Source organism: Sinocyclocheilus grahami, unplaced genomic scaffold (genome assembly GCF_001515645.1).
Source record: "Sinocyclocheilus grahami isolate Dianchi unplaced genomic scaffold, SAMN03320097.WGS_v1.1 scaffold1785.1, whole genome shotgun sequence".
NCBI classification, from domain to species: domain Eukaryota; kingdom Metazoa; phylum Chordata; class Actinopteri; order Cypriniformes; family Cyprinidae; genus Sinocyclocheilus; species Sinocyclocheilus grahami.
This window is the reverse complement of record NW_015506964.1, coordinates 49,691-76,361: the sequence shown is the minus strand read 5'-3', so window position 1 is coordinate 76,361 and position 26,671 is coordinate 49,691. Positions and strand designations below refer to the sequence as shown.

Here is a 26,671-nt window from a genome sequence, read left to right as displayed (position 1 = left end):
CACACACACACACACACATATATATATATACAGTATATATATATATATATATATATATATATATATATATATATATATATACTGGTGATATCGATGGGGGAAGAAAGCAACCAAACATGTGTATATTTTTATAAAAATAAAGCACTTTAGACACTTATTTGAGGAACAACAGTGAACTGTGAAGCACAAGGAAAATTGCATATATTGAGCTTGAATGGCTCCTTTAACATGTATAGTTTAAGCAGTGTGGAAATGGACACAGAATAGTGAATTTATTAAAATGACTTTGGTCCCCAGTTGGATGGTGAAGTGCGCTGCTTGTTTGGTTGATTTGCCATTTCTTGCATCAGAAGCCTACTGTGTTTATAGTGTTTATTTATAAAAGTTTAATTATATTTAGTCATTTTTTACATTATTTCTGAATGTAATAGTTACACACATTATCTGTCTTTATAGACAATTTTGACTAATATGGGTAGTATATTACTTTACTTAAAAATTACTTAAAGGCACAATATTTAAGATTTTTTTATTAAAGGCACAATACGTAAGATTGTTTTATTAAAATATCCAAAAACCACTAGAACAGTGTTATATATTTTGCTGACTTGTGTACTTACGTTATCCCAAATGTTTCGAAGAATGTTTAAATCCAGAGAAATAAGCAATTTTAACTAGTGACACGCACCGTGGCTATAGTGTCGCATGCTAATGACGTCATAACCCCTCGAGTTCCGGTTTTGTTTTGTAGAAAACATGGAAACACCAAAGACGCTTTAATATGTTGTGCGTTTTAATAGACCGGTGACGACCGCACAGAGTAGCATTATAACATATAAAACAGCACTACTTTACCCCACATATGCATGAACGGAAGGAGCAGAAGCGCTCGACTGTGGCATAATAAAAGCTCCGCTGCTTTCGAGCCATGTGTTGTGCTCGTTCAGCGCCTCGTTTCGCTTCGACGGCTTTCAGCCTCACCCTGCTTCATACTACTACGTTAATAAATCATTAGCTCATCCATGAGCATGATTTCTGCCCGAGTCCCGTCGGATTACATCGGCTGTGGGGATGAAGACCACAACTCCCATGATTCCACACTCAGTCACGGCGTCATCAAACTACGCCTTTGTCTCTTCGTTTATTTTGAATACGTAGCGAATTATTTATTGTGCCTTTAAAGGGGTCATATGATGCGATTTCCATTTTTCCTTTCTCTTTGGAGTGTTACAAGCTCTTAGTGCATAAAGAAGATCTGTAAAGTTGCAAAGACTAAAGTCTCAAATCCAAAGCGATATTCTTTATAAAAGTTCAGAGTTAGCCACGCCTACCTAAAACGGCTCGTTCTAACACGCCCCCACATGTCTACATCACTATGTGGGAAGATCTGCATAATGCCGCCCAAATGTTCACGCAAAGAAAGAAGGCGTGACTTTTATTCTCGCTGTAGTATTGTTGCCGCCGCCATGTCGTGAAGGCGCTTTGTGCTTCGTTGTAAAAGCAAAACTACTTTGTTTGGTCTTCCAAAAGAGGACGATATCTGCTTCGTCATGCCTGGAGCTGATCTGTGCTGGTCGCTGAGGAAATACATTAACTTCGCTGTGGATCACTGGATCGGCTTTCACCGTGAACGAAGCGGATTCCAGCCCGGGGTCATCACATGTGGTTGCCGCAAGCCCGCTGGCCATGCCGTTCTCAAGTCCACCGGCCGCAGCTCACTCAAGCCGGCCTCCGCTCGCTCTAGCCTCCGTGTGTGAGACGCTGTGTTTCGTTGTGAAAGCGAAACTACTTTGTTTGGTCTTCCAAAAGAGGACACAACTAGAAATCAGTGGTTAAGTAGTATTTACAACACTGTTCCAGAACAGTTCAACCCAAATATTCAGATGTGTGCAGCACATTTTATGGAGGACTGTCTCCTGATCCTGGGAGAGTAGACTACAATGCCGGCTTTTCTGACTCACAGACTGTGAGCAGGTTTTTTTATATTTAAAGAATTTGCCACTGACGATTCAAACGATAGTTTTGGGCAGTGTAGAGTAGCGCTTGTTGTTTGTCATTTCTCCGATCACAAATGCAGACATGGTTTTATGTTTACGCGGCGCCATGCAATGCAATGCGTAAAAAGACAGTAGAAGTCATTATAATCCGTAATTATGTCCCCACTGGATGCAACAAATGCCTTGTTTATGATGGGTTTTTTAATGTTTTTGTCTCGTCGCTCCGGCCGGGACAAGGCATCACAGTATGGTGAGGGGCGTAACATTTCCGTCACACGCTTGAGGTATTCGGCCAATCACAACGCACTGGATAGCTGGCCAATCACAGCACACCTCGCTTTTCAGAACGATGAGCTTTGTAAAAATCGACGCGTTTCAGAAAGGCAGGCATTGAGGAGAAACAATAATGTACAGTATGTGGAAAATAATGTGTTTTTTAATAATGTGTTTCATAAACATATTTCATTACACCAAATACACAAAATAATGTTCTTTTTAGCAACATCATATGACCCCTTTAAATTACATTTTAACTGTTCACTGGTAGTATTAATAGTTTTTTTTTAAATATTTATTTATTTGTTTTTTTTTACGCCAAAATCTATTTACATTGTATTTTTGATGTCAAGAACTGGTGTTTTAGTGTTATCAACATTGCTATTGCATTCAGAGATAGTGAGAATGTGAAATATTGTTAAATGTAAAGTCAACCACCATCACACTTCACCATCTAACAGGGGACCAGTGTCCTTTAGTTTAGTGAAATCACTACCACATGCACAGACCTGTTGCTGTGTACGTTTAGCATGTACAGTTTAGCCAGTGTGGAAATGGCCATGCAATAGTGAACAAAATGGTGACCTAAACATGGAAACATCTAAATGAACTGATTTTGTTCAAGTGAAAAATATTATTTACCATCACTGAACCAAACTTACACACTTCAGTTTACACCAACAAAACTCATTTTATGGGTTAAAACAAGCAGAAAGAGCTCTTTAAGGTAACGATTGCAGGTCAAAACTTTTAACGGTGAAGAGTGAATGTGTTAAATAAAATGACTTTGGTCCCCAGTTAGATGGTGAAGTGCGACACCTGTTTGGCTGATTCGCCATTTCTTGCATCACAAACACACTGTAAAAGTTTTGAAGGTCAAAACGCAACATTTTATGATAAATTGCTGCATTTAAAATTTTCAGTTGACTTCAATAAAATACCTTTTAATATTGACACTTTAGAAAACTAAATTGACTGTTTAGCAAGTAACAATAAGTTTTAAGATGCATTATCACACTGGAATAGCTTTTCAATAAGGGTCCATTCATTAACAGTGACATGAACTAAACATTTATACATAATACAACTGATTGGAAAGTCTAATAGTAAAATCTTTTGACTTTAGCGATCTTTGTTGCATTGTATACCAATGTTGACAGTTCAAAAAAGGGAAAAGGAACTTATTGTGTTCTTTTCGCTAAGTTTGCTTGCCTGTAACTCAAAACGTACAGAAGATGTCTTAATACCTTTTTTACTTTTTAAAATAGTTGATACTTAACAATATTTCAAGAAGAATGTCTGAAGAACAAATACTGAAACTAGAAAATGTCTTGTTTGCCTCTATCAAAAAAATTGCATACAACATCTGAGTGCCAAAAAAAATTATTTCTCACAAGTTTGAATGCATGTAATTCAAGAAGTATAGGCTATTAAAAACATCTAAATAATTTAGGATTCTGGTTCTTAATAAACTTTAAAGCTTTATATGGTTTAATCCCAGAGATATTGGAATCTCAATGTGGTAACATGTAGTTACAATATTGTATATTTGAACTCTTGGTATCTTTAGAAGCGGTTAAAATGAACAAAATTCCTTATTTCAAATATCCCTAAAACTGATTCAAATATAAAATCTCGTGTACAGACTATTGGAGAGCAAGTTAATGTACTTCAACATGACCATTTATGGCACTCAGACAGGTGTGGTCTATGCAATAGTTTACAGGGAAATAAGCTACATATCTAGTTTCAACATTATTTATCCTTTAGACATTCCCTTTAAATACAATAAGAACCAGCTGTATGCAAAGTGATATACATATAGTTTTTGACCACTGAAAATTGGTTTAAATATTATTTATTCTTCAGATATTCCTCTTTTAAAGAAAAAGTATTGGCTGCATGCAAAGTCACTACACTTGGTATTTGACCACTAAAAATGTCTATAATTCATCAACTTGATCATGGAGCCACACTGAGATCTCTGAACCATATAGGGTCATAAAAATAAGCAAACCAAAAGATAAGTTTGTTAAAAACAAAAATCTAAAAAGATATGATAATATCTTCAATACTTCTTGAGTTACAGGTATGCAAACTTTGAAGAAAATTTGTTAGAAAGTTCATTTTTGAATTGTCACCACTGACATATAAAGCAACAAAGATGGCTAAAGTTAAGAGATTTTACTAATAGACCTTCCAATCTCTGTGTGAAAATAACATTAAGAAGCTGCCATCTTCCCCTCTGTGGCTCAAATCTCAGATCAGCTTGAGTTGTCACTGCCAGCAAGCCAGACTCTGAGACGCTTCAACATACACAACAACACACACTTTTCAATGCAGCAAGTCAACATATATTTTTACATTTTTACCTCCAAAGATCCAAATTGTCATCTGTTTGATTGCCTTTACATTTAACAATTTACTTTTTACATTTACGTTTATCATATTCTGACTATTTCTGAATGTAATGGCAATGTTGATAATAACCTTAAAAAAATGGAGCCTCTAAATTAAGCACTGCATTGAAAAATTTCAGTGTGTTAAATGACTAAATTGCAAATGGTAAAAGGTATTTTATTGAAGTCAATTTAACATTTTCAATACAGCAAGTCAACATATAATGTTGCGTCTTGACCTCCAAATTTTTTAAGTGTGTTTGTGATGCAAGAAAAGGTGAATCAGCCAAAAAGGTGTCGCACTTCACCCTCTAACTAGGGACCAAAGTCATTTTAACAAATTCACTCTCCACTGTTAAAAGTATTGACATGCAATTGTTACCTTAAAGAACTCTTTCTGCTTGATTTAACCCATAAAATTTGTTTTGTTGGTGTAAACTAAAGTGTGTAAGCAGGGGAGGATTAAGGTGGTCAGGGGCCAGTGTTGCCAGATTGGATGGATGATTTCCAGCCCAAAAGCTCACAAAAACCCGCCCAAAACTTTAACTGTCAAAATAATGTTATAGAATATGTAAATCAAGGTTGATAAGGGCAATTTTAACTCCTTAAAACAAAATATTGACGACAAAATAGGCTAATATAAATTATAAATAAGATAAATTTTGCAGGCAAACGGATCAAATCGGGACGAATAGCCTACAGTAAAGTGAATTAGGCTACCGAACATCAGAATCAGAATCAGAATGAGTTTTATTACCATTGTGCATAACATGAATAAAATATGCAAGCAGACACTGTCAAAACGGAAATCCTGAAATTAACCGATATCCTCGAGACAACACAGGCATGATTTTCAATGTCAGCAGTCAGAATAATCCAGTTTAAATGCAAAAAGTGCCCAATATAAGCGATAAGAAAAAGCAACGTAATTAGCAGGTATTTCACACTCGTTCATGCACACACCATGACAGTCAACTCAAAACTGTGTCATTCATTGATACTTAATTATAATCCGACAATTAAAAAAATAACAACAACAATAATGCGCTGTCGCTCTATAATTTTACACAGAACTAGTGGAAGCCTCTTGTTAAGTTCATATTGTAACATAATACAGAACTTTGCACAGTCAAAACTAATCAAGAACAACAATAATGCGCTGTCGCTCTATAATTTTACACAGAACTAGTGGAAGCCTCTTGTTAAGTTCATATTGTAACATAATACAGAACTTTGCACAGTCAAAACTAATCAAGTCTAGCAGTTTTCAAGGATTTATCAATCTGGACGTTTAAAAGATAAAAGACATGATCGTATAAACCAACATATTTGACGTTAGTTTCGGTTTTGATTAATTAATTAAAATGTGCTCTGATTTCAGAGTTGCAGTGATAGAGACGTTGTGTCATCTCACTCCACAATAATTCACGTTTTGAGAGTTGAGTCACTCTCCCACTCTTTAACTTACAGTATATTTAGGCGTTGTGATAACTTGAATATACAGTCATACTACATTCAAAATCAGATACGTTATAACTTAACATGCTAAAAACTTGTCACTCATGAATCATAATGACTGTCTGCTGCGCCCTCGTGATAAGTGCGGCTGTCGACGTTTACATCAGCAGCAGCGCCTCTGCAGTGTGTGTGTGTGTGTGTAGTAACGTTATGATGACTGATTGGATGCAGTATACATACTTGGGCTTGTTTTGTTAAACAATTAGCCTATGCAATTTATATGTTTGAAAACCGCCAAACTGACCCCAAACCAGCCCAAATTTTGATTATCCGCCAAAGCCAATTTTTACCCGCAATCAAATTCAAAACAGCCCAATTGGGCGGGAACCCGCCCGGGAACCCGCCCAATCTGGCAACACTGTCAGGGGCCCCTAGGCTGCTCTTTGTGTAAGGCCCCCCTTAATCATTATGCTTTACTGGAGAAATGTATTTAGTGCCATACATGGTCCACACACAAATAGTAGGGTGAACTGGCATACACACACACAATCCTACAGTGTTTCCTCTACATTCCCAGTGTCCCCACAGGATTGTGTGAGACTGTGATGGGTGCACATTGGTTCCTCTAGTTTAGGGGGTTCTGTGGGTATAAGAAAATTGTTCATTTTAAATTTAAATGCATAAATCTGGTGCATTTTGAGAGCAGAATCAAGTGACTAGATCAATGAAAAATGTGCTCTTTCTTAGTAGTAGTAATTTATTTAGTGGTTGCATAGATGTGAATGAGATGGTAGGGAACAATTGACACTATATACATTTTTATAAAAGCTACAAATGCCATTCTGTCAAGAGCAGGGAATGATTTTCTCCTCATCTTTTGTTGTTTGATTATCATTAATGGCGACACTTAACTCAAGACACGAGACGAGACGAGATTTTTACACATTTAAAAAAAAAATCTCAATGACCAAATACATGACTGGAAAAATTAATTTAACTAATCATCTTGTAATAAATGTAATTTCAGTTCTACTTTCTGAGTATGAATGATCATATGCAGTAAAAACAACAACACTCAAGCACTGCAAAAGGTTTTGTTCAACTGACTGGCTTATATCCTGTATGATTTCATGTGAGTCTCTTCAGACCTTAGAACTGTTCATGAATTATGAGCTTCTAGAACGTTTGACCTCCTAACTGAACTCCTTTTCACAAATTGAACATAGAAATAAAAACGGAATAAATAACAAAAAAAGTCGTATTAAGTGCGAACAATAAGTGCTCTCTCTATATTCAGAGTGCAAATAGAGACCAATTTTTTTCAAGCATGATGCAGAGCTATAGACAACTACAAAACCTATTATAGCCTACATACTAATAACAGCCTAGATATCTTATGTAGCCTAATTTGTGCGCATCAGGGAGTAGCTCTCAAAACGCGGGGTATTAAAATCGCTTTTGAATGCACGTGCGCATTTTACTTTCGGTTTTGATTTAACGATCGTGGGAACTCTCGGCGGTGCTGAGCGTGCATTCTACAATACAAGACATTAATTTTGTCAGACGCTCTGCAACAAATCCTCCTTTGATGTTTCTTATAGGCCAATGAGGGTCTTTTTTGTTCGCGCTGAAGAAAATTTTAAATAATAAAGCAATTGTCCGGCCAATCCGAGGCTCTTTCACACATGGGGCCCCTAGGCTGCAGCCTAGGCAAGCCTGTGTGTTAAGCCGCCCCTGTGTGTAAGTTTGGTTCAGTGATGTTAAATAGCATTTTTCACTTGAACGTAATCAGTTCATTTAGATGTTTCCATGTTTAGGTCACCATTTTGTTCACTATTGCATGGCCATTTCCACACTGGCTAAACTGTACATGCTAAACGCACACAGCAACAGGTCTGTGCATGTAGTAGTGATTTCACTAAACCAAAGCACACTGGTCCCCTGTTAGATGGTGAAGTGCAATGCCTGTTTGGTTGACTTTACATTTAACAATTTTTCACATTTTCACTATCTCTGAATACAATGTTACAATATATGCTGATTGTAACATTAATTTAGTCATTTAGCCTATTGAAAATTTTCAAAGTCAACATGAAATTGCCAAGAAATGTCAAAGCAAACAAAGAGACATCACAGTTTACTATCTAACAGGGGACCTAAGTGTTTTGATGAACAAAAGTATCATCCCGATAGGAGCTTCCCAGGAATGTGTTTGGGGTTAAGCCAAGAAAATGTTAAATAAATGTTAAATAAAACAAATAATATTTTTAATTATAAGAGGTATTGCCTCTGCCCTTGAACCGTTGCCATCTGGCTGACTCTAATTTTTGAAGAAACACTTGGTACAATTGCCCTTGTGTTTCCACACACAGTTGCATTGCAGTCTATGGAGGTCCCCTGTTGGATAGGTAGACATCGCTCAGAGCTTCAGGCCCCCACTTGGCATGTTTAAAAAAAATTTAAAATGAATGTATGTCATTTTTGTTTCTTCAAAATGACCAGAAACACTGGTCCCCTCTTGGTCAGTGTAGAGTGTGAGTGTGTAATAAATGTTAAATAAAACAAATAATATTTTTAATTATAAGAGGTATTGCCTCTGCCCTTGAACCGTTGCCATCTGGCTGACTCTAATTTTTGAAGAAACACTTGGTACAATTGCCCTTGTGTTTCCACACACAGTTGCATTGCAGTCTATGGAGGTCCCCTGTTGGATAGGTAGACATCGCTCAGAGCTTCAGGCCCCCACTTGGCATGTTTAAAAAAAATTTAAAATGAATGTATGTCATTTTTGTTTCTTCAAAATGACCAGAAACACTGGTCCCCTCTTGGTCAGTGTAGAGTGTGAGTGTGTGTGTGTGTGTGTGTGTGTGTGTGTGCATTAGTGTGTGTGTGTGTGAGTGTGTGTGTGCATTATTGCGTGTGTGTGCGCGCATTAGTTTGTGTGTGTGTGTGCGTGCATTAGTGAGTGTGTGTGCGTGTGTGTGTGTGTGTGTGTGTGTGAAGTGACTCACACTGTATTGCACTTTTGATCATAGCTCAGGATCTCTGTGACCTCCCAGGTCCCAGAGGTCAGGTGTTGCATGCTGACCTCTTCACCTTCAGGCTGAAAGCAGGAGAGGTTAAAGTCAGATCCGTGTGAATTATGTTTGTTTTCTGTGTGGCTCGTGTGCTTTATACCTGCTCTGACATCATAGTAAGGTGTCTAAAGGATCCGCGGCCTCCGCTTCTGAGGGGCAATGTCACGAAAAACGTTTCTCCGTCTTTAGAGAAAGATGGTTTTTCATTCTGGACCAATCAAATGAGAACATCAGATCACTTCAAATTAATGTCCCGTCGAATGTAAATAAATGTGGCAAAATCTAAAATAGCGTAATCTTACCTGTCTGTCAATCCATTTGTCCGATATCATGACGTGCTTCTGCAGAGAGAGACCAAAACAGCGTGTTTGCATACGTTGTACATAAGTGTGAGTGTGTGTTTGTGTGTGTGTCAGGGTTGTGTGCCATTCAGAACGGAATTGATATTCCAATTCAACTCCTGAATTTGAATTGAGGTTACAACCAGGATTATGCGCAATATGGCAGAAAACATCCTGCCTTGTCAATTAAAGAGCCTTTTCTGTATTTCCCCATTTAATAGTTCAGAGCTGGACTTGCATGAGTAAAATAGCTGCCCAGAAACGTCGCCTATATGACTGCCAAGAGAATTGACTCTCCTTGAAATGGACTTTGACAGACAGACAGAAAAACATTTAATTTCCAAGAATGCACTTGTTTTGAATTTCCTTAAGTTGCAATTCCGTAAATTCCTGTTATTCCAGTTAAACTTCTTGTAGCTAGTTCAATTCAAATGCACACTGATGAAGGAGACTCACCGGCACACATTTCCCCGTGTGTGTGTAGCAGAGTGTGAGAATGGAGGAGTTCTGAGGACGGTTTAACCAGCGTACGGCAAGACACTCGTCCGTCACCCACCGCACCATGCTGATGTAGAGATCACTGCACACACACACACACACACAGCAGGCTGTGAGCTCAAACTCACAAACACACGTTCTGAACATCTGAAGGTCTAGAAATGGAACATTTCTTATTAAAGTAAAGATATTCAAACCAGATTCACTTGTACGTCTCTTCAGTGTCCAGAGCTGGAACTAGTTTATCAGTGTTTTATCATTTGTCTTTGTGGTTGAGTGTGTCTGTATGATTGACTGTGATTGTGTGTGTGAATGTGATTGTATGTGTGATTGACTTAAGTGTGTGTGTGCGTGTAATTGTGTGAGTGTGTGGCAGGCCCGGCTCCAGAATCAAATCACTGAGAGTGCTTCTTAAATTAGTGAGGGTGCTCTAACCTTAATATAAAGGTTTTAGTACTGTCCATTGCTATGACACAAAGAGTGCTCCGTTTATAATCACTAAAAGCTGTCACTCATCTTAGTTCATCGCGATCTCACAAAGTTACGTTATAATCAATGAAGTTCTCTACACTGCACAATGAAACTCTTATTTACATTGCGTTGACACTTCGTTATAATGAGATGATTCGTGTTGAACACAACACCTGAACAAAAACTCGATTCTAGAGGTGAGTGGATTTTAACTTAAACGCCCCTGATCGGCTGTTGGCTTCAAGAAATCAACAGATATGGCTGTGATTGGCTACATTGCTCAATGCTGCAAAAACATGTTAAAATAGAGACCAATCTCCAAAGCACAAATGCACTGGATATTTTGCCAAATCTGCAATGAAATGCCATTATTACAGCTTTAACTGAGGGTGCTATTGTGCTTAGCACCCCTGTAGAACTGGGCCTGGTGTGTGGTACCTTCTCTGTAAGCTTTTGGGATGCAGGAGTTGTGTAGCGTGTGTAGATCCGTTCACGTTGATCACAAACAGTGTCACTTCAGGATTCTTCTGTCCAGCCTATCGTACACAGAGTGAAATGAAGTGAAATCAGTGTTCTGTTGTTCAATGTCAAAGCTGTAGAAATTTTTTTAAGATTTATTTTTAGCTGGGTTTTTTGCCTTTTTTTGTGATTAGATAGTGTGGAGGAGATAGGAAGCGAAGTGGGAGAGAGAGGGGTTGGGATCGGGAAAAGTCCTTGAGCCGGGATTTGCACTCCAGACACCCGTAGCACAACGGCGCTTTATGTCAGTGTACTGCCCACAAGGCTATCAGTGCTGACAAGCCGTAGGGATTTGTAACTGAATGCACAAAACAAGTGACTTTGACTTTGATTTTGACACACTATTTCCCTTTTTTAATACTGTAAAGCTGCTTTGTCACAATCTGCATTGTACAAAGCGCTATATAAATAACGGTGACTTGACTTGACTTTGTTTTAGACTTGTGATGATCCAAAATAACGAGTTTTAATTTACATTCTCTCTGATGGCATTTTGACTGTTAGCATCTCTATCATGCTCACAGCAAGGATAAACTACAACAGGTGAAGATGTCAGCTGTGTGACGCCAGTGCTGGATTAACAATATCAATGTGTAGATATTTCGACATCTACATTTTTGATGAAACTATATTAATTCTTAAACAAAGATCTTTTAGTCTATGCTGTTCATGCTTTGTTACTTTAGAAATGAAACAAAGGCTCAGTTTTAAATTTAAATAGGGGTTAAATTGGGATTTGTTATGTTGTGGGGGGGGTTTGAGGGGTGCACGTGTATATGCAAAGCCAACAGAATCGATTAACAAACTATTAACAATTATATTGTAATTATATTGTAACAATTAACAATTATATCAATTGACAAACTGCAAAATACTATATAACAAGTTGAGAGAGCCCTCTGTTATAAAGACTAAAATGCTGATCAAAATCATTCTAGATGCTGGCAGTGTGCAAAGCTACATCTCACTGCAGGATATTTATAAAATCTAATTTAAGACTTTAAGAACTTGTTTAAGAATTAATGCAAAAATTTATTTAAAAATGTTTTTATACCATTTGAGCAGAGTAGGGCAATGTCTATGGTAACATTAAACTGTAAAATGACTGTAAAAACATGATTTAATTACAGTTGAGATACAGGTTTTCACAAAAACAAAAAAATATATCTAAAATGATAAACCTGACATTTCAGTCTTTAAACCGTTTTTTAAGAAAAGAGACGGATCAGAAGTATAAATTATTATTTCAATTTAAAACAGGGTTATATGGGCAGATGGGGGAAACAGCGGGCAGGTTTATTGAAAATCCAATTTGATTATCTGCCAGTAGAAGGCGCTTTTGGAACATCAAACATATAGCAGTTTCCCCAGAAACAGCTGTAAACAAAGTAGCGCTGAGCTCATGAACGCTACTTTATGAGATAAAGTTGAAATACAATTGAAACTTTTCTGAAGACACTCAGTTCCTTTCAGTGATAGGCTACATATGCGTTGCGTCATTGCTTGAATTAGTAAGAATGAGTAAAGTGTTTAAAACTGTAGCCTATAATGTTGAAAATGTACAAGGAAAGTCCTCTGATGATTTACCAGGGTAGCCACTTTAACCCATGTAAAAATCTTACATCTGTATAAATGTCAAGAAAACAAGTTTTTATTAGAGACGCCATTGAATTGTTTATATTTTAAAAAAACTATATATTTCAAACTTGAGATAAAAACTATTTAAAATGTGAATTTTATTTTCGTCTTTGGTTTTTGACTAAATTAAAACTTTAGTTTTGTTCTTTCGATATTAAAATGTAACGTACCACTATCTAGGACTGCGTGGGGTTTTGCATTAATTTAAGGGGTTATTTTTGTGTTATTTTAGTTGAGTATGAAAAACATTAGAGGAGAGATCCAGATCCAGAAAGTCATTTCATCATGAGCTGCTAATTTATCCTAAGATACACATTCAGCAGCAGGACAGCAGACATACTGCTGTCTGCATACCTTCGGGTATGGATACTGGTGTCCGCGAGGGTAAAGCGTCCCTGTGAAACGCGGCAGCTGCATGTTGGGCACCAGAGTGTCGTTGATGGTGAGAAATGCCAGACTGGAGCCTGATGGAGACCACCAGTGAGCGGCTGAAGAGTGCAGGATCTGCTCTGATAGACAAGCAGAGAGATTCAGTAAAATAATAACAAAAACATCTGTAATTGCACAGCTTGTGTTGCTCACAGTGTGATGATGGTGTGTTACCCTCATAAAGCCAGTCAGTTATTCCATTAAATATGAGGCCATCTCGCCCCGATGACGTCAGTCTGAGAGAACTGCTCTTCACATCTGGCTGATAGTAAATATTATTCTCAAATATGTACACCTGAGACAGAGAGAGAAGGAGCTGAGAGATGCCACACTCATAGACAAATGTCACACTCAGAAGAGAAAACAAGAATAGAAAGAAAGCTCTGCAGAAGGAGATCAAAACATCTGCTAGGATCATGAGCTCACGGCGGTCAGTCATTCAAAGCATCGTGTCGATGCATTGCATAGTCGATATAAAAAACTGGATGACGAGTAATTTCTTACTGCTAAATTCTGAAAAAAAAAACAGAGGTGTTAATTATCGGACCTAAAACCTACACTGTCTAATGACGGGTTCAGACTACACAATATTTTTGTCAGTCACGATAGTCACTGTGTCAGATTACCCGATTTTGACTCCTAAAATCTTGCTGTGTCGTGGACAAGAAACATGTCAGACTACACGTTGCTTCCCGACCATTCATCGCGTGCCGTCTTTAATGACGCTTGTGATGTCATTGAGAAGGCGGAACTAGCGACTGACTTCCGAAAACAAGAGTGTAAACATTGCTAAAGGGCTTCCGCTGTAGTTCGCCAGCATTTGTCTTTCTTTGTTCTGTCATGGTAGTCCCTCGATGACACACCATACAGGCAGGAGTACTGTTGCCACAGCTCCAAGAGCCTTTCCTCCATCTCATAATTCCACCTAGCCGCACCATCAACTCTCTTTCGTTTTGCCATGTTTGAAACCTGTGTATGAAAGAGCTTCTGTGCTGCTATTGGTCAACGTGACCAATGTGACAGAACTCGTTGTGGACGACGGAAAAACAAATTAAACATGCTAGTCTTTCTGTCCTGATGTCGTGAAGCATCACAGACGTGGAATCGGTTGTTGTCCACTATGACACACTACACGTCTTGAAACGATGGAATCTTGCGTCCCGACGCCCATTGTCATTTACGAATCCCCACGATACCCTACATCAAGCAAATCGTGGCAAAATTGGGCTAAAATCGTGTAGTCTGAACTGGGCATAAGACTCGATGGCTGCTCTGTCAATTCTTCGTCATCAGTTAGGAACCTAGGTGTGCTATTTGATAGTGTAGCAGGAAAAGCTGCCTAGTTAATGTGGCTAAAACCCGCAGTAATTACTGAATGGCAAGTGCAACGAGGTGTGGTGGAAAGGACCCGGGAGAGAGGGGTCACATTGGTGCCGTGACCCGGATGGGAGTGAGGGTTTAGGGGGGTGAGTGTAACGGAGGCCAGCGAGTAGGTGCTGTGCAGGTAAACCTCACTCCCCTGATCTCAAGAGGCGCACTAGCGACTGATGCTAGTGGCTGCAGTCTTTAGCCTCCTTGTTAGTGCGTCCGCCTCCCATGCTGGAGACCCGGGTTCGAGACCCACTCGGAGCGAGAAAGAAGTGTGGCAGAAAGGACCTGGGAGAGAGGGGTTACACGTGTGTGTATACGGAATGTTTCCTGTGTTGTTGGGGAGCGTGTTGACTTGACTCGTGTTAAACGAGCCCATTTGCTCCCAGCTTCCTGGGGGAAAGGTTCACTGGTCCCTTGCCGAGTATATAGACTTTGCTCTGTGGTTGAGTGGATCTGCTTTCACTGTGGGTGTCGTGGAGAAGGAACACGGCACTAAACCAGAGCCAGAGTCTGTTCACGTCACATCTGCCAAGCCAGAGTCTGCTCACATCACGTCTGCTACACCAAAGCCTGCTAACGTCTTGTCTGCCAAGCCAGAGCCTGCTAATGCCATGTCTGCTACTCCAGGACCTGCTCACACCATGCCAGTCATGTCTGCCAAGCCAGAGCTTGCTCATGTCATGCCGGCACCTCAAGAGATTCTTCACAAAATGGCCACCCTTCTAGAGTCTCGTCTGCTCACATTAAGCCTGAGTCCCCAGCCAAGATGGCCGTCTTAAACTTGACTTGACTTGTTTAAAGTCTGTCTATCTATACCTGTTTGTCCAGCAGATGTCCTCAGTTCAGTGTTTTGTGAATCAATTTACATTTAATTTGGCTCAAATGATTCAGAAATATTTTCCCCATTACTCTCAATTCCCAACACATCAGTATCAAATAATAGACTCCCAGCCCTTTCCTGATATAAAATTATTATGAAACGTTATTTGGAGTATTTCTTTATTGCACAATGCATATTTCTTAATATTATGCCTAAAATGTGTTTTAATATCACTATTAATAACTAAGGATTGTACAGTATGATCTCTATATAATATTAGTCTTTAAATGCAAGATATTGAAAGCATACCTGAAGTATAAGATAATTAGATAATTTATTTTATTTGTCCTCAGGAAGGAAATTCATTTTCACAGAAGGTGCGTATATAACACAAAGACAAATACATATTTTATACAAACTTGTCACAATACTTAGTATAATACTCAGTATACTTGCAATAGTTCCACTTTAGCACAATCAGATATACTTCAGTATATCTTTATCTACAATCAAATTGCATAAAGCCTGCTAAGTTGGAACAACTAATTTTGTGCTTAATGTATACCAGTTTAGTATACCAAAAGTACAATTGCAGGGTATTTTTATTAAGCACAAAATATGCATTTGTAGTATACTTAACACAAAATAAATGTTTTTCAAATGCATTTTAGTATTTTTTTGTTTTCACTAGGGAAGACTGCTTGAGCTTGGGTTTCTTGCTGGTTTGATAGATGATAAGCCTGACAGGTGACCAGCACTTTTCAATAGGATTGCAGCGTAAGAGATTTAAAATCATTTCCAATATAGAAATATTGTGGCAATAATTACAAATCATTTTAGGCTATATCATACGTTCATCTGCTCTTTGTTATTTATGATGAGAGAATTTGTGTGCACTGAACAAAACTCCGGCGTTCCAGTAATGACTAATATAAATGCCTCTGAATGGCCATTGAGTTCATACGCACAACAGAATTGTATGTGATTGATTATAATGCGCAATGCTGTCAAACGTGAAAAAAGAAATATGGAATATAAGCAGATAGCAGAATAAATGTAATGCTGCTATTGACATTTTTCATTGAATTTTTATTTTATGACACAGCTGTAATAGATTTTGATTAATTGTGCAAGGGTATTTTTTTGTCCCCAAGCCCCCGTTAATTTCTGACCCGTGGCCCGGCAAAGGCTAAGCCTTACACATGCTCCACTTATGCCTTTCTGTCATCACAACTGATATTCTGTTTAATGGCATCTTCTGACGAGAGACACTGAATCTGCACAAATACGTGTCCGGTGACACAGACAGTCAAACACCGAGAGGATCTGGATCCTGTTTCTGCAGGATTTATTTGTATTGTATTACTGTGATGTGATGTTGTGCGTCTGTGGCTGCTTCTCAATACTCAAAATTATGCTTTTTCTGGATCTCGCTCCTCCAGCCCGAGATCCAGAAACTGATCAAAGTTAGCTTAAGGACATCTCAATTCTCTAATTGTGCTACGAGGAGTCGAAGAACGAGGAGTAAGGAAGCTTCCAGAGGAGCAATAAGTGAGGATACACAGGAGAATCCTATGCGGACGTCTTTCTTGCCGAAAAAACTTATGCACCTATAAATTCTCCTCCCCCTTCGCATCTGTCACAATAATTTGTTTTACCTTTGCAGTTTCAATAAACCATACATCTCACATATTTCAAGAGTGCATCCTGCTTTTTTAAATATTTATTATGAATGTCTTAAATTACCAAACTTTATCAATTAATCATATATATTTATATAGCGCTGTTTGCAATACAGATTGTGTCAAAGGAGCTTTATGGTATTAAACAGGAAAATAGTGTTTCGATAATGCAAAAGGACAATAGTAAACACTTTACCAACATAAGGTCAGAATATTCCAATTTACAGAAATGCTTTTCTTTGATTGCTCCATCCTCATTTTCTTTCCTTGTATCCTTCCCTCATATCCTGGGGGGTGCAGCTCAGACGTGAGGAAAGGAAATGAGGATGTGCAAATAAAAAATGAGAAGCACCCTGTGTCTTTTACTCACCAGCTGTTGATCGTGATTTCCCCATGATGCAAACTGCAGAACACAATCAGAGACCTCTGGAGGATTCAGTTCATGCACTTCCCTGCAGTAACACACACACACACAGAGAGAAAGAGAAATGGACCTTCATCACATAACATTCACATAAATAACAGTCCTCCTATGCTGTCTGTATGTGTAATACCGTGTTTGTATGTTGTAGATCAAGTAAGATGCCAGGTAGGAGTATCGATACACCTAAAAACAACACAAGCGAAACTAAATCCAGAATTATTTAGACCAAATGAAACACTATATAAAACACAACATTCACGACAACACAACACCACATATATCTAAAATTAATATATATGTACTTGACCTCTGACCTTTCTGACATCATACGCCAGTAAAATGTATTTGAGATCTGGTGACACAACAAACTTGGAGGCCTTGAACTCTGTCTGTGTGACAGATCAAACAAATGATAACAAACGATTATCCCTCAACAATAAACATTATGATGCTGAAGTGTTGCAATGTGTGACTATTAATTGTGAGTTTTATATTTAAACTTTTTATAGTTCAAAATAAAAGAGCAAGTTTTATTATGGTATGTATCTGTTTAGGATCGTAGGGTCAACAGTAGGCTTCCGTGTTACATGAACGTGGCATAAGAAATATTTTTTCATCTCTTGCATCTGTTTTAAAAGTTAAGTGCAGTTTTCCCATTTGAAATACTTGTCTCATTTGTATAACATCACTCACAAATGTGGTATTTTTCATTAAAACCTCCGTCTGATTGATCTCCATGTTCAGAATCTTTAGATCTCCATCTCTGTCCTTGTAGACGAGTCTTTGAGCTGAAACATATTCACACAAACATCCAGCACATGCTCTAAACAGCAGCGTCACACCGCTATTCAGATTCAAGAGTTAGGATTGTTTTCTATTTTCTACATATATGTGTTTACTGCCATATGTGTCTGTCTGACTGACACAGCTGCTGCAGAACGTGAACAGAGATTGAGACTGTGAGACTTGTGAGTGTAATCTTTCTCACCAGAAACCCACTGAGCTTCAAGATCATGATCCTGCAGCTCACTGGAGAAAAGGTCATCCAGGGTCAGACAGGATCTCAGAGTGTGGTGAGCATCACCTGAGACCATTAACACACACACACACACACACACACACACACACACACTTACACGAGCATGTTCAGTGTGAAAGTTACAAATGCCACATGAAAAAGTGCTTCTCATGCTTCTTAAGACTCCATTGAGCTCCATGTTAAAGATCTGCATGGACTAACCTGAGACTGTTTGACCTGACCAGTACTGAGTCTGAACTGGCTCACTCTCTTCGGAAATAACATGTAATTTCTTAAAACAAGGAAATTATTTGTCGTTTTATTTAATTTTTTATATACATTTTGCTTGGTCAGTGTATGTGTGGGATTTGGCTCTTTTACTGTTGTAGGCTGTAAAAATCTTAATAACTGTAAAAATAACTGAAATAATTTTGGCGAAGTGATATATGGAAGTGTAATGAGACACAAAGTTACCCGAAGCTGACTTAAAACCAGACATTTTGGGGGCTCGGTTGGGTGACAGACTTCTATTCTACTCTGTGAATGAATGTTTACTGAGAGTGGAAACACACAGACCTTTAGACAGCAGAAAGATGGAAAATCCGATCAGCGACAGCACAAACGCAATGACCAGAAGTGAGATTCCCACTCCCTTCCAGTTCATCTCAGTGGAAACACTTCCCACATCCTACAGAGAGACGGAGATAGATTTCCATTTCCATTCATCTTTGAACAGAATGTCTTGGTGACCTTAGATTGTTTTAGACACACTGACCCTGTTTACTTGCAGAAGGACATTGCAATATTAATCAAAATTTGGTCATTTGCTTCTTGTAAGCTCCATATACATACATAAACCTGATATACACCTGCTAACCAAATTAAGCCAATATTCCATTATTTTCCAATTTTCCATAATCTGATTAAATTGGCTGATGTATAGCTGTGTTCATCCAAATTATTTGTTGTGTTAACAGCTTATTCAGATGTACGGTGACTGGGAGGGAACATATTAACTCGTGGGAACGTGATAATATGTCGTGACCACAAGATAATTTTGTCAAGGTAACGACATCCTTATGTCGTGGCCACACGATGTGAAGTCATGGCCGCGAGATGCTATGTTGAGGGAACAACATCCATTTCTCATGGCCACGACTTCTTATGTTGAGGGAATGACATATTTTTCTCGTGGCCACGAGTTTAATGCGTAAACAAATCTGACCAAACCTGACCATAGCAACCCAGGATTATCATAGAGGGATTTATTCATATTTTATTTTGAATTAAGCGATACACGAAAGGGGAAATACATAATAAATATAAAAATATAGCCCTAACAAGTTCATATAATAATAGGCATAATAATAGTAATAATAATAAACAAATATTAAATTAAATGTTTAATGTTAATAAAATGCTTTTTTTTATCCATTTCTGATAATCCCGGGTTGCAATGGTCACGCAGGTTTGTTTATGTACAAAAAATATGTGAAAATATATTTTTCCATGAGAAAAATGTTATTCTCTCAACATAGCATCTTGAGGCCACGACTTCACATTGCGTGGCCAAGACATCCTTATGTCGTGGCCACACGATGTGAAGTCATGGCCGCGAGATGCTATGTTGAGGGAACAACATCCATTTCTCATGGCCACGACTTCTTATGTTGAGGGAATGACATATTTTTCTCGTGGCCACGAGTTTAATGCGTAAACAAATCTGACCAAACCTGACCATAGCAACCCAGGATTATCATAGAGGGATTTATTCATATTTTATTTTGAATTAAGCGATACACGAAAGGGGAAATACATAATAAATATAAAAATATAGCCCTAACAAGTTCATATAATAATAGGCATAATAATAGTAATAATAATAAACAAATATTAAATTAAATGTTTAATGTTAATAAAATGCTTTTTTTATCCATTTCTGATAATCCCGGGTTGCAATGGTCACGCAGGTTTGTTTATGTACAAAAAATATGTGAAAATATATTTTTCCATGAGAAAAATGTTATTCTCTCAACATAGCATCTTGAGGCCACGACTTCACATTGCGTGGCCACGACATAAGAATGTCATTACTTCAACAAAATGATGTCATGGCCACGGCATATTATCACTTTCCTACGAGTTAATAAGTGAATATGTCGTGGCCACGACAAAATTAAGGGAACCGAACATGTCCCCTCCCGGTCACCGTACAGAAGATCCACTGTAATGGAATTTTAAATTAAATACTAAATTAGAAGAATCACTAATTGAATTGAACTAAAAGAGAGATTAATCCGAGTTGCCTTAGTCTGTTGAAATCACGCTGGTTATATGTATATAGGAATATTCATAATGCAGACATTAATTGGAAAATGTGGTCACTGATTTGATGCCAAATGAATGATGCACTTTGGACATTATGATTATTATAGTTCATTGTGCTACTTTAATGGCGCATTTATAATCTTTTGAACCAAGCATGTCTGGAGTTTGTTGTATGTTTTGATGTGTGTCAGTTTTTGTTCTTCTCAGTGTCCTGTATTTATGTGCTGGTGTCTTCAGATCTATGTATAAGCCCATTTTTAAATTAAAGAAGCACCTCTGTACCTGCAATGTTCATGCATCTGTAGTGTCTGTTTACTAATGACGTAATTATAAGCTTGTCAAATAAAAGCTGCTCCAGATTTATTATTTTAATTATTTATTTATTATTTATTATATTATAAACTGAGAACTTTTCACTTGAAAGCATCAGTGTAATGTGTGTTTGTGTTTAGACTGAATCTGATTGACTTTGTTCTATTTTTAATTACATACTGAACACTATTTATTTCTCAGAACTGCAACCCTGTGCAGTTCAGTTTTGTCTGTCTTGATTCTGACAGAATGAGTCAGACTTTGAATTAACGCATCTGATAAACCAACACAAATTTAGTTTATGAAACAAAGCTGCACTGCCTTTGAAATCAGTGTTATCCAGAAGCAAACTCACAAACCTAAGTCAAAATCCATTTGTTTTTTGTTTTTAGGATTTAGGGCATTAAGACATTTTATTATGAGTTCTGGGCATTATGCCATCATTTGTTCCGTTACATAACTTCTTTGAAATAAACTCACCCATTAACAATACAGAATTTTGGCTAGACAAGTAAATTCTGTGTTTTTCCTTTGAGTACTGTAGGACAGACACTGAGTTAAATGCAGAATGCTTTCCTTCAACACAAGTTCATCACAATACGAATAGATTTGTTTGCTGATTTAATTGTCTTTTGTTTTACTAGCATTAAGGTTTACTGTGCTGTTAGTGATCAGCAAGAGATTAAAGTTGTGAGATTTTAGAGTGAGTTTAACTCAGACGAGATACACACAGATACACTTACCATTTTTAGCATAAATCTGAAGGGGATTTAACGTAAATGACAAGAACCTTTAAAAACATGATCTGTATGATCTGCTCTTCTAAGTCCTTTGTTAATGCAGATAAGGAATAGTTGAAACACTTTAGATTTCAGAGTAAATCCAGTGACATAAAAAAGTCGTTTTTTTTTAATGAAACGTTTATTTTTTCATGATCAACAGCAGCAACAACAAAAACCAGTATAAACGCAAACGCTGCAGGCTCCTTCATGCTCTACATTTAGATGCACTCAGTAAGTTTGAGTGAGTCTCATTAATGATTGAATGAAAGTCCTCTGACGTCTCCCTCGGGATCAGCCTGACCTTCGTCCAGTTAAATCTTTAATCTGCAGAGAGCGTTAACCTAACATGAGCTATTTTATTTTGTGCTTATCTTATTAACCATGGTGGCAAACTAGTCCTACGTGCAGAGACAATGATCATATATGTTTGTTAAGTGTTCAACTCTTAAATTAGAGAATGAGTTGAAGGTTTGCCCCGTAATTTACAAAACTGATTTTACACAGTATATCTGTCTATAATCCTTTTAGAGAACAACTTTCATTGATACGGTGCAAGGTTAGGGTTAGGCTAAGACTGTTACCAAAAAGTTTCAAAGAAGCTCCTCTGCAGTCACACAGAAACACACAACCAGAAACAGCCTTGATTATTTCTTTTGCACAGAATGAGCAGAACTCTTCCTCACCTTCACGTCGATAGATGAGCGCCTCTGGCAGTGGTTGGACACTCCAGCGGTCTGATTCATGTCTTCTTCTTTTTTCCAGCAGTTAATAGTAGTGAAGTGGATACTGGTGCAATGCTGCGAGCGTGTTATCCAGCACTGATGAGCTTGCTCGGTCACTACAGCTCTCGATCAGAATCCAGCTGCACGTCAGCGATGCACCAGATGCAGAACCATCTGTGTGTTGACACGAGCGATGAGTGGAGCGCAAAATCACCATAAACATCAGTCTGCTGGATTATAGCAATGTGCTCAAAGATTTACACAAGTAGGACATGGGCCAACAAACAATCTCTAACAATCAGTCCATACCAAACAAATAAACACAAGTAGCAAAAAGCATTAAGTAACTTTATGTAACGAAGGTGAGGAGAGAAGAAGAAAGTATAAATGTGTCTTTTCTCTCTTCATAGTCTTCATCTTCCCTCATACCTTTCTCTTGCTTTTTCTTGTTCTCCCTTTTCTTACTCTCTGATTTGTCTCATCCTGTCCTCTTGTCTCACTCTCTAATTTCAATTCAATTTTAAGTACTTGATTGTTTACATAAAATTATGTTATATGAAACTAATTACATATTAAATATATTATTGTTCTAAAGTTTGATCAGTAAGATTTTTAAAATGTTTTTAAAATAAGTCTCTGCTGCTCAGAAAGTATGCATGTATTTGATCCAAAGTCCAGAAAAAAACAGTAATATTTGTGAAATATTTTTTTAATTTCAAATAGCTGTTTTCTATGTAAATATGTTAAAATGTTATTTATCGTGATCTAAGCTGAATATTTCAGCGTCATTACTCCAGTGTTCATTGTCACACAATCCTTCAGAAATCATTCTAATATGCTGATTTGCTTATATATACAGTATGTGTTTCTGACAGTGTTGGGCAGTAACGCATTACGTTACTATAATTTGATTACTTTTTTAGTAACAGAGGCATTTAATGCATTATAATTTTCAAAATAGTAATTAGAGTATAGTTACAAGCCGAAGTCTCTATATGTTACTGCCGCGTTACATTGTTGACAGAATGCAATGATTTATAATCTAGAGATTGTAAAAAGTATGTAGCACACGCACTGTCGAGTTAAGTGCCAGTGGATTAGAGACCTGCTCCCACGAGACCCGACGCAACAGAGTGTGGCGCGGACAGATGCGAGTGCTGGTGCGGGCAGATAGACACTCGTGTGTGTGCGGGATGCGGGAGAATGAAATCATTCACGGGACTCACGCAAAATAGAAATATCTAAACATAAAATATCTAAAACAAATAAACTGTTATTCATCTATTGCACAAAAGCAACATGAGCTAATATAAAATATAAACGATTAACAGGTGCAAGCGTATGCAGACTTTCTATTTAGGCTATAACACGTGTTTGCAGCACTGAGCAATGCAGTGCTGAAATTTGCGTGCTCATGAATCCTCTTATTATAACACACGAATTGTAGACATTATGAAAGATTCATTATGCATGTATTTATTGTGTTATAACAGAGATTTGTGAGATTGCGATGAACTGAGACGTCTTTTAGAGATTATAAATGTAGAGCTCTTTGCTGGCATTATGTCATGCCAAACCATGCACGCAGCAGCCGCTTGCTTTAGTTAAAAATAACAGTGTTCTGTGAATGTTGATGCTTTAATAACAAATATTTATCGGGAGCATGTATGCTGGGATTTCATAAATTTCATGGATAAAGTAACGTAACTAGTAATGTAACTTATTACTAATTACTTTTGAAATAAAGTAATCAGAACAGTAACGTGATTACTTTTAAAAGGAGTAATCAGTAATTTGATTACATTTTCAGAGTAACATCCCAACACTGGTTTCTGAGGGTGTGCAGCTGGAAATTTATTGGGGTAACTGTCTTTCTCCAGTAACATCTGCATTGATCCATTTCTAATTTAACACCGTAAAGGAGGGAGAATGTTAAGGTTAGTCTCTGTAGAGCAGATGATGACAATCTACACATTGTAATTTGGTTAGTTTGTCCAGCCCTGTCTTCTGCTTTGCTTTTAATCTCTGCAATACACTAATATGGGGCAGATACTTTGAAGCTGTCATAATGTCCTGACATCCACCTGGTTGAGGTTCTTTGGCATGACCTTAAAATTCACAATTCACCTCCCCTAACTCGCATATTGGGAAACTGAAAGAGTTTTGTGAATTTTGTGGAGAGAAATGCCTTCTGACCATTACGCAGGTAATCGTTTGGTGGAGGCCAAAGGAGAATTAAACAATCATAAGAATCCAAGGGTTCACATACTTTTCCAGTACTGCACTGCATGGTTGTTTGTAGGTCTTGTGTTAAGCTGTCTATGTTTGTTCCTCTTGATCAGCAGAATCGTCCTGTATGTTTCACGAGTTCACACTAACATATAATAAACAGAGTAAAGATCATGCATGTTTGGCGTGCTGTCTGGGGAGAGGGCTCCGAGCCCGGTACTTGCCCGAACACAGAGCACCCCCCCCCCATTTTCTAAGAACATCGAGGCAGCTGGAGCCTCTTTAGTCGTGAGTACATAATCATCATCATCATTGTGTGTGGAAGTGATAATTGTTGAAAGCCCCTTGCTGTTCACTTGGCACAGGTGTTAGTTTGAAAATCAAACTGGACCAATCTGAATCCGGCAAGCTGACCTGAGGATGACACAGGGAGGCAAATAGAAGACGACGCTCAGTTTCTCAAATGAATCAGTCCAATTGTAAAGCTTCCTTCCATCACAGAGGTTGTCTTTGTGTCATGGCACACAACAAATTTTAGTTATACATATTAATTACAAATTTTAGTTATTCCTTTAATTTAGGCTTTAAACGCAACATTTCCTAAAGTCAATCCTAACCTTCAAGTCATCCAAAAATTGTAAAGCTTTCTATTTTTTTTTCTATTCAACCTTTTTTATGTTGAATAGGCTGTGGCTCTTTCCAAATTTTTTAACATCAATATAAATATAAAAGTTTAAAAAGTTTTTAAAGTTTGGGGTCCTAAACATTAGATCACTCACACCCAAAGCAGTTATTCTAAATGAAATGATCACAGATAATAGATTTGATGTACTCTGCTTGGCTAAAACATGGCTAAAACCTAATGATTATATTAGTCTAAATGAGTCTACTCCACCAAGCTACTATTATAAGCATGAGCCCCGTCAGACTGGTCGTGGTGGCGGTGTTGCAACAATATATAGTGATATTCTCAATGTTACTCAGAAGACAGGATACAGGTTTAACTCATTCGAAATACTTCTGCTTAATGTTACACTGTCAGATATGCAAAAGAAATCTATCGTATCTCTTGCTCTGGCTACTGTGTATAGACCACCAGGGCCGTATACAGATTTTCTAAAATAATTTGCAGATTTCCTCTCAGACCTATTGGTTACTGTTAATAAATGAATGAATGATGCATTTACTGTATATAGCGCTTTATTGTGTATTGTTGTTCACCCAAAGCGCTTAACAATCATGTGGGGGGATCTCTCAAGTCAAGTCAAGTCACCTATATTTATATAGCGCTTTTAACAATACAGATTGTGTCAAAGCAACTGTACAGCATTAATTAGGAAAATATTGTGTCAATAATGCAAAATGATAATAGTAAACACTCAATTTTCAGTTAAAGACAGTTCATCATTGAATTCAGTGATGTCATCATCCAGCTCAATTCAGTTTAAACAGAGTCTGTGCAATCAAGTCAACGATATCGCTGGATATTAAGTGTCCCCAACTAAGCAAGCCAGAGGCGACAGCGGCAAGGAACCGAAATTCCATCAGTGACAGAATGGAGAAAAAGCCAGGGGCCTCATTTATAAAATGTGTGTACGCACAGATTTGATCGTAGAGTGTGCGCACACAAAAATCCACGGCAACATTCAGATTTATAAAAATGGTCTTTGACATGGAAAAGAGCTTAGCGCCACGTCAGGGTCTAAGCAAACGTACGCACTTTTGTTTGCCCGAGTGCTGCAGGTTTTTAGAAATATAAGCCATTCTTGCCGCTTGTATAAGGTTTGGACATTGTCAGGTGCTCTTTTATAAGTCATGGACATTAATTAGACATTGTTTACAGGGCGGAGATCTGAAACTGTTCAGCTGCGCATAATTTC

At 37.8% G+C, this 26,671-nt stretch overlaps 1 protein-coding gene across 3 annotated transcripts in view; it reads right to left on the bottom strand.

Annotated features, from left to right (window-relative positions):
* LOC107572643 (inactive dipeptidyl peptidase 10-like) overlaps window positions 1-22,768 on the bottom strand; it is a 34,937-nt gene extending 12,169 nt beyond the window's left edge. Inside the window, exons 1-14 of one of the 3 annotated variants that reach the window (XM_016259068.1) lie at window positions 22,524-22,768; window positions 18,995-19,106; window positions 18,389-18,484; window positions 18,094-18,188; window positions 17,715-17,789; window positions 17,531-17,583; window positions 17,347-17,428; window positions 13,278-13,398; window positions 13,029-13,183; window positions 10,956-11,053; window positions 10,005-10,128; window positions 9,510-9,548; window positions 9,308-9,415; window positions 9,142-9,233 (exon numbers count right to left, since the gene is read on the bottom strand). In XM_016259068.1, coding sequence (XP_016114554.1) covers window positions 9,142-9,233; window positions 9,308-9,415; window positions 9,510-9,548; window positions 10,005-10,128; window positions 10,956-11,053; window positions 13,029-13,183; window positions 13,278-13,398; window positions 17,347-17,428; window positions 17,531-17,583; window positions 17,715-17,789; window positions 18,094-18,188; window positions 18,389-18,484; window positions 18,995-19,106; window positions 22,524-22,583 — 1,310 coding nt within the window. In that variant the 5' untranslated portion in view covers window positions 22,584-22,768. Of the gene's footprint in view, window positions 1-9,141; window positions 9,234-9,307; window positions 9,416-9,509; window positions 9,549-10,004; window positions 10,129-10,955; window positions 11,054-13,028; window positions 13,184-13,277; window positions 13,399-17,346; window positions 17,429-17,530; window positions 17,584-17,714; window positions 17,790-18,093; window positions 18,189-18,388; window positions 18,485-18,994; window positions 19,107-22,523 lie in introns of those variants that run through there. The other 2 variants (XM_016259065.1, XM_016259066.1) reach the window with 2 other exon arrangements.
* Between the last annotated feature and the right edge of the window lie 3,903 nt (window positions 22,769-26,671).